The following is a 15487-nucleotide window of genomic DNA, read 5'->3' as shown; positions in this document are numbered from 1 at the left end:
GATTAACCCGATGCGAGCGAGTTAGATTTTAATCAAACCGATAAATCAAATGGTTTGAATTTAATTTTCTGAATCAAACCATTCTCATTTAATTAAAAAAATATACTTGCTTTTATAGTAGGAATTGAAACTCACACAATCACCCACCCTCAACATACTTCCTTAACTAATAAATTAATTATTTCATTATGATATATTTTCACTATATATATATATAACAATTTAGTTTGATTTTTAATATTAATTAATTTATAAAAATATAAGAGTATTTTTATAAATAACTATAATATTAAAAATTCAATTTACATAAAATATGAAACTTATTTTTAAATATTATAATTATTTAAAGATTAATTTATAAAATTAAAACAACTTATTTTAAAATATATTTAGAAATTTAATTATAAAATATAAAGATTTAAGGTCAATTTTAAAATTTTATGTCTAAATAATTATAAAATATAAAAATCAATTTAAAAAAATATAAGGACTTTACTGTAAATTTGATAAAATCTCAGGAACTATATTATTTTAAATTAAGAATATTTATTAAAGAGTACTTTAGTTATTTTTATTAAATAATTCTCAAATTTATTCAGATAAACTCAATTATTTTTATTAAAAATTATTATTAATGATAAAAGTAAAAGATTATAATTTGAATTATTATGTCATGTTCGTATTAATATGAATTTAATTAAGAGTTGAGACGAATATAAAATGATTAATAAATCATATAAAAAAAATTTAAATGCTAACACAATATTTTTATCATGTTTTTTTTTGAAATGAAAATTGAAAATTGAGAGAGTAGAACCTGAAATCTCTCAGATTTATTCATATACACTTTACCATTAGGTTAAGTCTTGAGTACAAATTTATACTTTTATATGCCTTAATATTATTTATTTGATATTTTTTAAAATTATTTATTTTACATATAAATAATAAAAATAATAAAAGTATTGTAAATGTATGAAATTATATGAGTAGATCTACTATGACATGACTCGAGTATTAATATGTTATAAATGGATTTGCACCGTTTTAACATCATTATGAATAATTTCAATTTAACTCTATTTTTGTACATTTTGTTGACAGATGGTCTATAATTATTATTTTAAATAAAATTTTTTAATTATATTTTAAAAAAAACTGGAAAGGTGAAAACTCAAAATTAAATCTACCATGCTATACCTATTTACCACAAGAGTAAGAAAAGTTATGCCAATTTCCTTATCAATTAATATGGTAAAAAATTATATGCTATTTATTTTATTTTCTTAGGTCCAGCGTTTGAGCTCCAACCTCAAGGCCATTTGTTAACAACCTCGAAACCCACCCAAAGAAGCCCATGCCCATATCCTAGGTCCTAGGTTATTGAAAAACACACCCCCATATATATAAATTTCAGTGGCCCATGCAGGTCTCGAACCTGCGACCTTCGCGTTATTAGCACGACGCTCTAACCAACTGAGCTAATAGGCCACGCGATATTGATGTTCTTAATACAATTACAAGTTAATTGAAGATCTCCACGTAATTAAAAATAATTTTTCAATCAATAAGAACCAATGAAGCTAGTTATTTTGGTCATAAATTGGATGAATCATTTATTATTTTATTGTAATGTAGTTTTTTTTTTTTTTTTACAATTCAGACGTTAGAACCATATAGTAAAATTTTAATTAGTAATAGTTTTATTTTAAAAGCTAATAAATAATTTTTTAGTAGTAATTTATATTAAATTATTATCAAAATTTTGAATTTAAAGTTTAAAAATATTTAAATAAAAAAAATTGATGCTTGTAATGTAAATCTCACTATCAATAATTACAATTAATTATTTGTTATATGATTCAAAGAGTTACAGTGTTTATATTTATCGTGACTCTAGCTTGAATTAAAATTTTTTAATAAAAATATATTAATATATGACGATTAAAAATATATTAATATATGACGATTTGTGATCGTTATTAATAATAAATATAATAAAATATTAATTAATAATAATAAATTTTAAATTCACTATCTCATATTTTGGTGTATTTTTTAAAAAATTAAATAAATTTATTATTAAAATTATTTAATATTTTATTATTATATTTAATAAATTTGATGATATTGTACTTTATAATTTTGAAACTTTTTAAACACTTAATAAAATCTCAAAGTTTACTTTTATCAATTTATTCCAATTATAACTAATCTAAATTTATTTATTCCAATTATAACTAATCTAAATTTAAAAAAATAAAATAAAATTGAGCGGATAAAAATAATTTTATAGGTTAAAAAATTTCAAATTTAATCTATAAAATCTTATTTTTATAAAAGATAATTATTTGTTATTAGATTTTTTAAAAAATAGTTATCATTAAAAAACATAATTACTTCTTATTAATTATAATTATAATTATTTTAAAATAAATAATTACCTTCAATATTTATTCAAATTTGTTTTAACTAATTAAAATTAATTTAAATAATAAAATTATCATATATTTTAAAAATTAAAATCCAATTATTGTCCCACTTCCCATTTTTATATATAGAAATAAATTAAGTATTTTGTTTTTTTAAAAGTATTTAAATAATATTAAAATTAGTAATATTTAAAATTTAAATAATTTTTAAAATTAAAACAATCTACTATGCATAATATAAAATTATTTTATTAATAAATATTTATTTAAATACATGATTTGATTGAACCGAGTCACCACCATTTTATTGAGTTTCGTGTTATTATAATTATTAAATAAAAATTATTATTTTTAATAATTATCTATTTAAATTAAAATTAATTATTTATCTATTTAATAATTTTTTATATATTAGATATATATAATAATATAATAAATTTTATATAAAAATAAATGAATTTTAAAATTTTATAGTATAATTAATAAAATTTAGAGTACAGTCTGTATAATTAATTTTTATTTTTTAATAAATTACTAATAATATAATTAATTTATATTTAATTATTATAATTTTTATTAATTTTAAATACAGTATCTTATAAAATTGTAATTATCAATATATTAGTTTTTTAATAATATTATAAATTTGTGATTTTAAATATTTTCTATGAAATTAAACGATTCAAACGATTTAAACAAAAAGGTGTTTTTATTTTTAATTGATTTTTCATAAAAGCCGATTTTTAAATTAGTTATACAGTGAGAGAACTTTAAAAAATTGAATAACAAAAAGCTCATTTAAAAGGAATTTAACTATAAAAACACTATAATTAATTTAAACAATTAAATTAAAGTAAATTACTTAACAACCAATTAAATTTATTCTTTAATTGTAATAGCACTAATTAATTAATATATTTTTTTTAATTTTTAAATGAATATTTTATTTTAGTGTGATCTTTAGTTTTTGTAATTTTTAATTTTAAATATCAAATACGAAATATTGATTATGATATTAAAAATATGATAATGAAAATTCAAAGTTTATATTAATAAAATAATCGAATAGTATGATTTCAGGATTGAATTTAATCGAAAATTAAATGAAATAAAATAAAAATAACAGACTGTTAATCTAACTCGATAATAATAATAATATTAATATTTTAATAGCGGTGGTCGAAAAATTAAATTATCAATTTTAAAAAATATATTAAAATATTTTTAATATTTTAGAAAAATTTACTATTTTTTTTAATTTAGCTATTAAATATTATAAAAAAAATTTAAAATATCTTTCGTAGAGACTAATTCAGGAACGGGCTATGTTGGGCCAAGAGGTCATGGGCCTCTTAAAATTTTAAAATTTATTTAGAAATATTAGTGTAATTTCACACTAATATTCTACAAACCTAAATTCTTCCCTTTTTTTTTTTTTTTTTTTTTTTTTTTTTTTTTCCACTTTCACGGCAGCCCCAACCTCTCGTTTTGTTTTTTATCTATCAATTTCTATCCAACAAATTTTATTTTGATTCACAAATTTTATTTCTTCAAATCCACTATTTATCTTCCTCTCTTTTTCAAGATGAGTTATTTTCTCATTTTTTCATTTTATTTTTTTACATTATTCTTTATTGTTAAGAATTAATTTATATTTTTTATTTTTTTATTATATTGTTAATTTATTATTATTTATTTCACTGTTATGAGTAGTAGTTTAGTTTACTTAAAATTACGAAAAAAATGTGTAAATTTTAAATATTATTTTTATAGATAATAATTTAATCTAATCAAAATTAGGAAAATAGTATAAATTTTAAATAATATTTTTATGAGTAATAATTTAATTTAATCAAATTTTAAATTTTTTTTGTAAATATTAAATATTATTTTTATGGATAATAATTTAGTGTAATACAAATTAAAAAAATTATGTAAATGTTAAATATAATTTTTATGGTTAATATTTTATGTCTAATTATAATTAAAAAAATTATATAAAATTTAAATTATGTTTATTCTGTTATTTTTTTTTAGAAAAAGAGGGATAGAGCCCTTATTTTATTAATCTAGGCCATGAAAGCCCCAACCTATCAGCATCCAGTAAAAATTTAATAGTAACAGGAGGTCATTGATGAATTTTCAAATTAAAATCATCATCAATGGTTAAACTAGTCAAACGATCCGCTACCGCATTTACTTCTCTGTAAATTTTTACCATCTTGACTTCCCAGCTTCTATTATTGATATGTAATTTCAAAAATTTAATAATCGTTTCAATTAAATAAATATAAATTTTCTTTTATGTATGGTATGTCTTGATTTTAAAGACTCATTTTTTGTATAACCGTCAGCTAGCTGTTGCTTGTGGGAAATCGTCTCACCTCGACGGATTACGATAAGTTGAAATTGTATATAATAGTTAGTACGAAACTATTAAATAATTTGGATTAACCATTTTAGATTAAGTGAAAAATAGGTTCAAAAGTTATTTGAGTCGGTTTGGGTGGGACTGTTTCAATTGATATAGAGCCACCATGGGTCAAACAAATTGTGCAGAACTAGTGGATCTGCGAAAAAAGGGCTACCTGTGTGAGATAAGGTGGAGTCGCCTGAAATACTAACGAATCATAATACACAAGAGTCCGGTCCTAATTTAGCAATTATATTCTATTAAGTTGCGATGTGGACGTCGTAAATTTAGCGGAGTCGAGTGTAACGGTCGATTGCTGTTTGTAAAAACTTGTCCCACATTGATGGATTACGTCAAATTGAAATTGTATATAATAATTAGCATGAAACTACTAAATAATTTGAATTAACCATTTTGTGCCAAGTGAAAAATAGTCCAAAATTAATTTGGATCAGTTTGGACCGAACAGTTTCACTCTGTATTTTATGTGAGCAAATTGATTGAATTTGTAAAAGTTTATCCGGTTACTTTAATCTCAACTTCAAAACTTTGTCTTTAATATGCGTATGCACAAAAAGCTATAAGAAAATATATTGTACTTCCCTTTGATGTATACGTTGATTAAATTGTCATTGCTCTTACTAATTGCTACAATCACAGTTGAAAGGACATTTTCTGTAATGCACGCTGTAATACCCGGCTAGAGTCCGGCATCGGAATTCCTGTAGTCTGATGGAATCTCGGGTGTCGGAACCCTCTAGAAGGGTCATACATATGTTTTAAAGAATGTTTAAGTATGTTTTCACAGAGTTTTAAGGTTTTCAAGGGTTAGAGAAGTGAGTTTTGGAAAGAAAAGCACTAAGGAAGAAATGCAAAGGTTCGGCCGCCGAAGGTCACTTTCGGCCGCCGAACTTGCATGGCTTTCAGATCTCACGTTAGGCCGCCGAAGGTGGACTGGCCACCCATCTTTAAAAGGGCCCTAGGTCGGTCAAATGGGTAAGTTTGCTTCCCATTTCTCCAGACCTAGGTGAGATCATGCTCTTCCTTAGCTCAGTTTTGTGTTTTTTCAAATCTTCCAAGGTTTTGATGAGTTTTTATGGATTTGTGAAGTTTTAAGCAAAAAGGAGCAAAGTTTGAAGTTTGAAGCTTTGAGTGAGGATTTTGCCATAACTCCACGTTAGAGGCTTCCAACCTCAAGTGTTCCAAGAGGTAAGGGATAGATCCGAAGCTTTTACTATGTTTTTTTAAAGGTTTTATGGAAGATTATGGGGTAGTACGCATGAGTAGGGTTCTAGGAGATTTTTAGAGTTTTTGATGTTCAAGCATGTTTATGTGTTAGATGTTGTGTTTGTTGGGGTTATAGGCTAGTTTTAGACCCTTTTGAGCATGTACAAGTGTATATGCATGTTGAGGAGTTCTGTGTGCATGTTGGGAGAGAGATAGGAGGAGGTGTGCATGAAGCAGAGCAGGTTTCTGCCCTTCGGGCGAAACCAGGTTCGGCCGCCGAAGGGAGGTTCGGCCGCCGAAAGCCTTGAGGAGGTGGCTTCGGCTGCCGAAGGTTGCTTCCGGAAGCTGGACTTTCGGATCTGTCATGCACATTCGGCCGCCGAAAGTGTCGCCGAAGGTTGAGTTTCGTCTCTGGACGAGACGTTCGGGCGCCGAAGGTACACCCGAAGGTGTAGGTATAGGACTTTCGGCCGCCGAAAGTAGAGGTTCGGCCGCCGAAAGTAGGTGAGTTTCGTTTCTGGAAGGGAGTTTCGGCCGCCGAACCTGCCGCCAAAAGTGCCCTGTCCAGTTGGCTTTTGCATGTGTTATGTGATAGTTAGAGGGCTTTTGGGGGAGTTCTTAGAACTCTTATGGAGTGAGTTTAGTCCCTCATCTGAGTCCACTTGTGTAGGAACGGACCAGAGAAACCAGGGAGATCAGCAGTGAGCACTGCTCCGGAACCTGCAAAGTCAGTCTACAGTCAGCCAGAGGTGAGTGGGACTAACTATGCATATTTTAAATTCAAGAATGTTTTAGCATGATTCATGCATCATAATTGCCATAATGTTAGGATGGTTAAAATAAAAGATAATAATGGATGAGCATGAGATATTAGGTTGTTGCATTAGTATTCACGAAGGTGTTGCATTGCATAATTTGATGAGTATGCGGATGAATGTTGGATGATCCTTTAGCCCTCAGTTTGGTATGCTATGACATGAGATGAACTAAGTAAAGAGTCAAGCATGATAAGTGTGAGCAGGGAGGCCTAACCGCCCCTGTTAGTAAAGTTAGATAGCCAGGAGGCCTCATCGCCCTGGTAAAACGTTTTCAGAAAACAGTCAGAGAAGGCCTAATCGCCCTGACAAAACCTTTTCATTAAGTCCTGGAGGAGGCCTAATCGCCCCAGGCACTGTGCTTAGTTAAGTACTATATGTGAGTCAGTTATGTGGAGGGCTATAGGTGACAACTTCTTCCTTGATGTATATGGTTGTGAGGTGCTGCATGGCATAAAGACATCTGTTTTATAAACTGTTTTATATAGCTCCTGCTCACTGGGCTATAGAAGCTCACCCCTCTCCCCTATCCCCAGTTGTGCAGGTTCAGAGTACAGAGAGATGTAAGAAGAGTACAGGAAGAACGTAAAGAGATGTATGTAATAGATAGTATGGACATGTAAATGTAAGAGATACAGAAATGTACAGTGTATAGATGGTGCTTGATTGATAAGAATTGTATCCCTTTTAAGTTTGTACATGATCTTATGTAAATGATTTATGTTTATGTATGAAAAGCCCGGCTTACATAGTATGAGTTCGAGCTGCCTTGAGTTAAGATGAGAGCTCTGGCAAGTTTTTACAGTAGAGAGATAGAGTATGCACAGGTTAAGCCGTGGAGAAAGAAAAGTTTTAACTGGTTACAGAATATGTATGATCATGTATGGGATTTCACAGATACACAGAGTTCACAGTAGGCTTACTACGGGTCTAGGCGGCCTTAAGCCGATCTGGATCCTAGTGCCGGTAGCAGTTCGGTTTCCGGGCTGTTACACACGCTATCAAAAATTGACTCTGCATAAAATGGAAAATAATTTATTAAATGATTATTTGGTAACTTATATCGAAAGAGATGTATTTATAAATGTTGATAATGAAGATACTAGGAATAGATTTCAAGTAATAAAAATAGACGAAAAATATTGTAATTTTATTTTAACTGTTTACCAAAATTTTATAATGTATTTTTTTAAATGTATATTATTTTTTAATTTTTTATTTAATTTGGATCTATAACTAAAAGTTTTTTGATCCATCACTGAATTAATCAGTAAATTTTTTAAAAATTTTAAAGACTAATTAATAAAATTCTCAAAATTATAAAGACTAAATACTAAAATACTTGATAATAAAATTAACGGATAGACAATTAATAAATTTTTTAAAATATCAGGATGTTTTAATTTATTTTTGAAAATTAAAAGATTAATTAGTAAATTTTTTTAAATTATAGAAATTAAATAGTATTTTTTTAAAAATTAAATACAATTAGGGAAAATAAATTTTAATATTTATATGATTAATATAATTAATAAAATTGCTAGAGAAAATTAATTTTAAATATTTATATAATTATTGTAATTAATAAATTTTAAAAATGATATTTTTATTGAGGAATAATTATTGTATCATAAGGAAAGTTTTCCGTTTAATTGAAGAATTAGGCAAAATCCAATGATGTATGACGTCAATATTATTATCTTTATTAAGTTTTTTCCGGACAATCGTACTGATTTCAAGCATGCTATGAGAATTATACATGGTAAATGTTTATTTAAATTTATTTGTGAACTGTGGTTAAAATATCAAATCAAAATTAAATAAAATTAAGTAAATTAAAAAAATGTAATTTTCATTGATAATTTCTTTATGCAAAATTTAAAAATAAAATGTAAAATAAAACAATTGTGATAATTTAAAAATATATTCTATCCATAATTATTAACGAAAAGCTTTTGTAGGTAAAGTTAATAAATAAAATTTTAATAATACTTACCGACGATAATATTTTAATCGCTGAAATTTATATGATTAATTTTATCAATAAAATAAATTAATAATTTAAATTTAAAATTAAAATATTTTAATAAAAAACACTGATGCAATATTTCTATTATGATTATGTATTTCTAATTTGTGAACTTTTACAAATAAATTTTAGAAATTACATTTTATTATTAATTAATAAGTTTATGTAACAATATACGGAATGATTTTTCACATTCACCACAGAGCATTACACAGATAAATATATAGATACATTATATATATATATATATATATATTATTATCAGCTGAACTCAAGCCCATATGAGCTCAACTCATTCATCACCAAATTGCCTTTGATCATGTTTTAGTCGATCATGATCAACATGATCAAGAGCTCGTGGCCTTGGCCAACGAAGTTATCGTCAGATATGATACCAACCCAATATGGGTCTTCACCTCCACCGTATACGTGTCATAACGCAAGAAAAACTCCACCAAGAACAACCTAGCTAGGAGCACCACCTGATCTTTCGCTGGACACTGCTTATCCTCCACCGTTGGAAGATGCGTCTCACGATCATTTGACCAGTATACATAGTTCAGCAGCTTCTCTCCCTCCTCTCCGACAAACCTATCGGCCACAAACTGCTTAGGATTATCAAAAACTTTAGGATCACTGGTTGCGCACGGCTGATATCCAAAGATCATTTCACCTTTCTTGATCTCATAGGCTGCATCATGGCTGTGGACCACAATATCCTTCTTCGCCCTAGCGTACTGGTACGGCACCGGAGGTTCAAGCCTTAAACATTCATAAACGACCGATTTGGTCAAAGTCATATTATCCAACGCTTGGAAAGTGACTCCACCTTCTTCCTTAACGGCGGTTCTGATTTCATGGGCGAGTTGAGCGTGCAAATGTTCTCCTGCTTGTCCAACCCACTTGAGCAATGCAGGGAAGACTCCTTGCATACCACCATAAGCGTTGAAACCAGCAAGAAACACAAGGTTATGGCAAGCTTCATCTCTTTTGATCCCGAAACTCTCAGCTCTGTCAAGAAGAGGAGCTGCATGCTCGTAGAAAGCTTTGTAAAGTTTATCGTAAGCATGTTTTACGAGGAAAAATGGAAATTGAAACGTACGAATAGCAATATCCTCAAGAAATTTTAAGAAGCTTGGCAGGTGTATGGTTCCGAGTGGTGCTAGTTGCAGAGCTAACCATTTATCAACATATATTGAACCCATGTTTCCAAGTCTGGTATCAGCGGGATCTTTTTCGCAGAGGAGTTGAAACACAAAGCTGAAAGCCATGGCATCGTTCATGAAGTTGTAACATACTTTTTTCTCAGAAGACATTTTCTTGTCAATGTCTGTAAAGAGCTTTGACAAGCAATTTCTAAAGAGAGGGATGAAGGCGTTGTGTTTTGAAGCGAGGATAGAGAGGACGAAGGCTTTGATCGAGTTATGGTTGGGTTCAGAAGGGTCAAGAAATGCACATGTGCGGTAGCCGCCGGTGAAGGAAACGGAAGGACGGAAAGTTCCGTCAAGACAATCCCGTTTTTCGACTTTGGAAGTGTCGAAGAGAACTGGAAATGAGACAGCGTCAAGAACAGCTATGACTCTAGGGTCTTGGGAAATAAAGGGACCAGGAGGCATATTGAGTCTGATAACGGTGGACTGGTACTTCTTGATACGGGAAGCAAAGAACTCTTCCTCGCCTTGGTTATAGAAGTAATCGTGACGATCTTTGATCGCACCAAAGAAAGGGGTACCATAGCTACCTGGGATTGGCTTGAGTGGAAGATTTGCCGGAGGATTAGTGAAAGAAAGAGAAGAAGACATATTTGAGCACTTGTCGGAATATGTATTTGTATAATTCAGTCTTGGTAGAATCTCGTATACGACTATACTATATATAATGACTAAATTTTGATATACACATACACCCTAAATTAATTAAAATTAAAAATTAAGTCTGGATATCCTATAAGTTTTGATGACATAGAATTAAAAATATAAAGATTTCACTTTTTTATATATAAATTTTGATGATGCAAAATTAAAAATTATAAAAATATTAATATATTTTAGAATTTAAATTATGGGATATCTGCTGTGGTTATAAAATTATTATTTTAATATTAAAAACGGTTTAGTAATAATTTAAAATTGTTATAACAAAAAAAACTTTTTTCATTATATAATAATATAATTTAATAAAAATTTTATTTAATATTCAATAAAATTATAATTTTAACCGTTGTAAAAAATAATTAAATTATTATTTTATATTTATTAATAAAAATAGATATTTTCATTTTTAAATTAAAATATATAAGATAATAATTTACTATGGCTAATTTATATCAATTTTTATAATAATGTAAACACATGTGAACATTATCAAAATATTTAAAAATTAGATATAAGTTTTATCATTTAAAATTAAAGGATGAAGTTATAATTATAAAAAATATTAAAATTAATTTTTTTACTCAAATAGGCCATTTAAAAATTATAAAATTTGAATGTGAAATTTAATTCAAACTCAGTTACTGAAAAAAAAAAGCTCTCCAAGACCAAAAAAGAGAGAAAGAAAGAATAGCGGCTCCATAATTGAACTTGTGACATTTGAATGAAAATGTGAAATATATTTTAAAGAAGCTGCCGCCACCTGCACATTGCTTTCTTTTTTTTTACAAAAAAAAAAAAATACTTCTAAATAAGGAAAATAAAGAAGTTGGAACAGTGTATCATATAAGAAAACCAGTAAAATGGAAAGATGCTCTAATCAGGAGATGAGCACCTGCAACCCGTTTAACACAAATATCTCTTCTGTTCTCTAAAATAATCTTACAATCTAAAACAATTAAATCAAATATAGAGTTATTCACGCTAGAAGATTTTAAAGAGAAAAATAAAACTTGAGAATCAATAAAAATGCAGTCTCTACTAGGAAGATTATCTTTAATAAAAAGAAGGCTATTACAAAAAGTAAGAGTTTCAGCAATTAATACATCCAAACTACTTGCAGAAAAACCAGAAACTGTACGTAAAAAATTACCCTCTTCATCTTCAATCAGCAAACCAAAAGCCACCATGTGAGAAGATTAAAAAACAGTTCCATCCACATGCGCTTGCCAGCCTTGAAAATCATTAATAACCAACGATCGACGAGAATGATTATTTGACAGCGGAAAGACTGATTGAGAGCTTGAAGAAAATTTTCTTTGAACAATATAAGAAGAAGATCACTCGTGTAAATATGTACATACATTACTATAAATATCATATGGACGATGCCACTTATTCTATTAAATAAAATTATTACGAGAGTTCCAAATTTGCCAAGCAATCACAGTAAAGAGAGAAGCAAGTTCCTTCGAATTAGATGGAAGAACCTGCATAAAGCAATCTTGAAAAGAAAGATTAGACATAAAAATAAAATGTTCAAGCCTCCAAACCTCTGTAGTCCGAACACAGTGAACAAGACTATGGACCACCGTCTCATCCATATCACAAAAAGGATACTTAACCTCAAGAGGTATACCTCTACTTCTCAATCTCTCTATAGACGGTAAAACATTGCGAAGAGCTCTCCAACAAAAATCCCGAAATATGGGCGCTACATCCACCTTCCAAATACCTCTCCAAAAGTTTCCACTTAAAAGCCTTCTATTTAACAACCTCATACAAACCCAATAAGCTGATTTAACGCTATAAAAAACCTATTTTCACAAAAAATCACACAAGAATATCCTTTCTATGGAATGCTAGAGATAGCGCTAATATCACGAGCCGAGAAAAGCTCCATAATCTTCGCCATATTCCACACTCTTCATTCCTCAATAATTAGGTCCTTGACCCGCATATCCTCGTTAATAAACATTAAACCTTCATCTACTAAAAAAGAGTTAGCTTTAAGAAGCCATGGGTCACGAGCAACTCTAATATCTTCCCATTCCCAACGCACTAAAGAACTCATTGCTTTAGGACTCCAAGACACAATACTCTTCCAAATAAGACTAGGATTATTACCTAGTTGAGCATCAAGAAAAGATCCCTGTGGAAAGTATTTGGCTTTGAAGACTTTAAAAAGAAGAGTATTAAGCTCGACATTGCGTTGTGCTTAATAATATTAAACGCCTCAATTTTATTCCATCTACTTTTTCTTTGAAGATAGAAGATGTAAATCATTTATAAGTCCATGGGACAAATTACATCACAAATAAGAAGCTGGCTGAAAAAAATATACGAAGCTATCCAAGCCCACGACCACAAAATGCAAATTACCAACAGAACTCAAGCTCAAATATCAGAAATCCTAGAGCCGCTTGAGGAGGGGAAACAATCCCGTTGCCACCGCCGAGTCTTTATGCTCCGATATAACGTCCAACAGCTTGATTTCCACATCAGCTTCTATATATATATATATATAGCTAGTTGGAAGTATTAATACTTTGGATTAATTATTTTAATCCAAATAGTTGAGTTTCGACTTTCCCTCTCGCCTTTGCTACTTACTCTCCCTCGTGCTCGTAAATTGCTGTCGCTCTCTTGCTCATGCTCCTCGTCACCTTCGCTCTCTCACTTGCAATTGCCTTTGTGGTCGCCCTATTCTCATCGGTCTCGTCCTTTACTGAAGGTGTTGAATTCAATTACTGCTCTCTGTGTGGTCTCGTAAGTATGGTCTGATAATGCTTCAAGTTGTTTCTTCATTTCTAAGATTGCTTGAAATATTTAAATAATCAAGATTCTTGTGTTGCAATTTGTGATTTATGAATGTGAGTTGTAGCTAGGTTTGTAATTCTTCATATGTGAGTGTGATTTATAGTTGGATTTTTATGAGATTGTACATCATATTGGTTTGTAAGGTAAATTTTGCAATTCTTGATTTGCTTTGTTGTTTATTGCTAATAATATATTTTTAAAATATTCTCAAACAAAATCGAATAATGAAATTGAACTAAGGCACATGAAAAAACACAGCCATAAATCTCTCCACAAATTAGCCTAGTTGTTCAAAAAACCTATTTATATCTCAACTAGGGGTGAGCATTCGGTCGGTTCGGTTTAAAACCGAACCGAACCGAAATAACCGAAAATCGAATTGCATATTTTACACAAACCGAACCGAACCGAATAAGAGGAATAACCGAATCGAACCGAACTGATTTGGATCGGTTCGGTTCGGTCGGTTCGATTCGATTTTTAAACTTTTTTTTTTTCACATTCATTCTAAAATCCAATTAAAATATTTTAATTTTAATTTTTACAAATAAAAAATCAATACTAAGGACTGGGGACGAGGACGGGGACAGAGGACGGAGGAGGATGGAGGAGGAGCGAGGAGCGAGGAGCGAGGAGCGAGGAGGGAGGAGCGAGGAGGGAGGAGCGAGGAGCGAGGAGCGAGGAGGGAGGAGGGAGGAGGGAGGACCGAGGAGGACCGAGGAGGACCGAGGAGGACCGAGGAAGACCGAGGGCAACCAAGTTGTTGACGGTGCGGAGAGCCGATAGACTGGAGAGCGATGGCCGACGATTCCGTGGAGAGTGACGACCGACGCCGACGATTCCGTGGAGAGAGAGACCAGAGAGCGACAGTGAGGTGAGGAGTCATCAACGTTGCTAATTCGCGCATCCGCAACGTAGTGAAGATCGATGACCCAAGTTAGCCGCGATAGTTAATCGGTCGATGTCGGGAGGAGAGTGGAGGTCGGACGGTGGACTGTGGAACTGCTGGAAGTGGTGGAGCTCAATGCTCAGAGAAAGGCACAGGCATGTGTGATCTGTGATGTGAGGCGGCGTGGAATGGAGATTGGTAGCGTGACTCAGGCTTTTAGATTTAGGGCAAATATAAGGGTACATTTCAAAACGACGTAGTTTAGTGATTTCGGTTCGGTTCGGTCTAATCGAAATTTTTGAATCTAAAACCGAACCGAACCGAAATCACCGATTTTTCAAAAAATTAAACCCGAACCGAATTAAAAATAAAACTGAACCAAATTTTTAGTTCGGTTCGGTTCGGTCAGTTATTTCGATTTAAACCGAATAGTGCTCACCCCTAATCTCAACTCCATGGGGAGACTGGGAACAAAAAATGGGACTGACCCTAGATAAAGCTCACTAAGGAACTGAAAGAGCTAGGGTATGCTTGTTGTGATTATTATTCCATCTATTTTATTCGATCATAAAAAAAGACATTAATAATATTAAACCACCTCAATTTTACATAAAATTAAATGCGATGAATATTATTAAATATTTATATTTAAATTCAAAATAATAATAATAATAATAATTTATCTATTTATTATATAAAAATAATTTTATTTTCATTTTTAAAATCTGCTATTTAATTTTTTATAATGAATAAAAAATATTGTTAAAATTATAATTTTATTAAATATGAAATAATTAAACTATATAATATAAAAGTTGAATATTGTTTGGAATAATTATAAATTATTATCGAATTATTGTTTTAATAGCATTAAGAAAATAATTTCACACGGGCTTTGAAGCTCATAATAAATTAATAATTCATATAACTCATGATAATAAATTAATAATTCATATAACTCATGAAAACTCCCATATTGTGAATAAGGTCC

The 15487-nt window shown here is 29.9% G+C and overlaps 1 protein-coding gene and 1 non-coding gene across 2 annotated transcripts; both read right to left on the bottom strand.

Annotated features, from left to right (window-relative positions):
* Positions 1-1417: 1417 nt before the first annotated feature.
* TRNAI-AAU lies at positions 1418-1491 on the bottom strand. Its single transcript has one exon. It is a non-coding gene; the product is annotated as a tRNA-Ile (tRNA).
* A 7595-nt stretch (positions 1492-9086) lies between these two features.
* On the bottom strand, positions 9087-10772 carry LOC110601354 (allene oxide synthase 3). The gene has a single exon (XM_021738457.2). It carries the CDS (start codon positions 10716-10718, stop codon positions 9264-9266), a length of 1455 nt encoding a protein of 484 aa, XP_021594149.1. The 5' UTR covers positions 10719-10772; the 3' UTR covers positions 9087-9263.
* Positions 10773-15487: the final 4715 nt, after the last annotated feature.

Source organism: Manihot esculenta, chromosome 15, assembly GCF_001659605.2.
Source record: "Manihot esculenta cultivar AM560-2 chromosome 15, M.esculenta_v8, whole genome shotgun sequence".
NCBI lineage: Eukaryota > Viridiplantae > Streptophyta > Magnoliopsida > Malpighiales > Euphorbiaceae > Manihot > Manihot esculenta.
The sequence above is the reverse complement of the archived record's forward strand: the minus strand, read 5'-3'. Positions and strand labels throughout refer to the sequence as shown.

Excerpts from the sequence above, each read along its gene's own strand:
- LOC110601354 (XM_021738457.2), bottom strand. The coding sequence starts at position 10,718 with ATGTCTTCTTCTCTTTCTTTCACTAATCCTCCGGCAAATCTTCCACTC.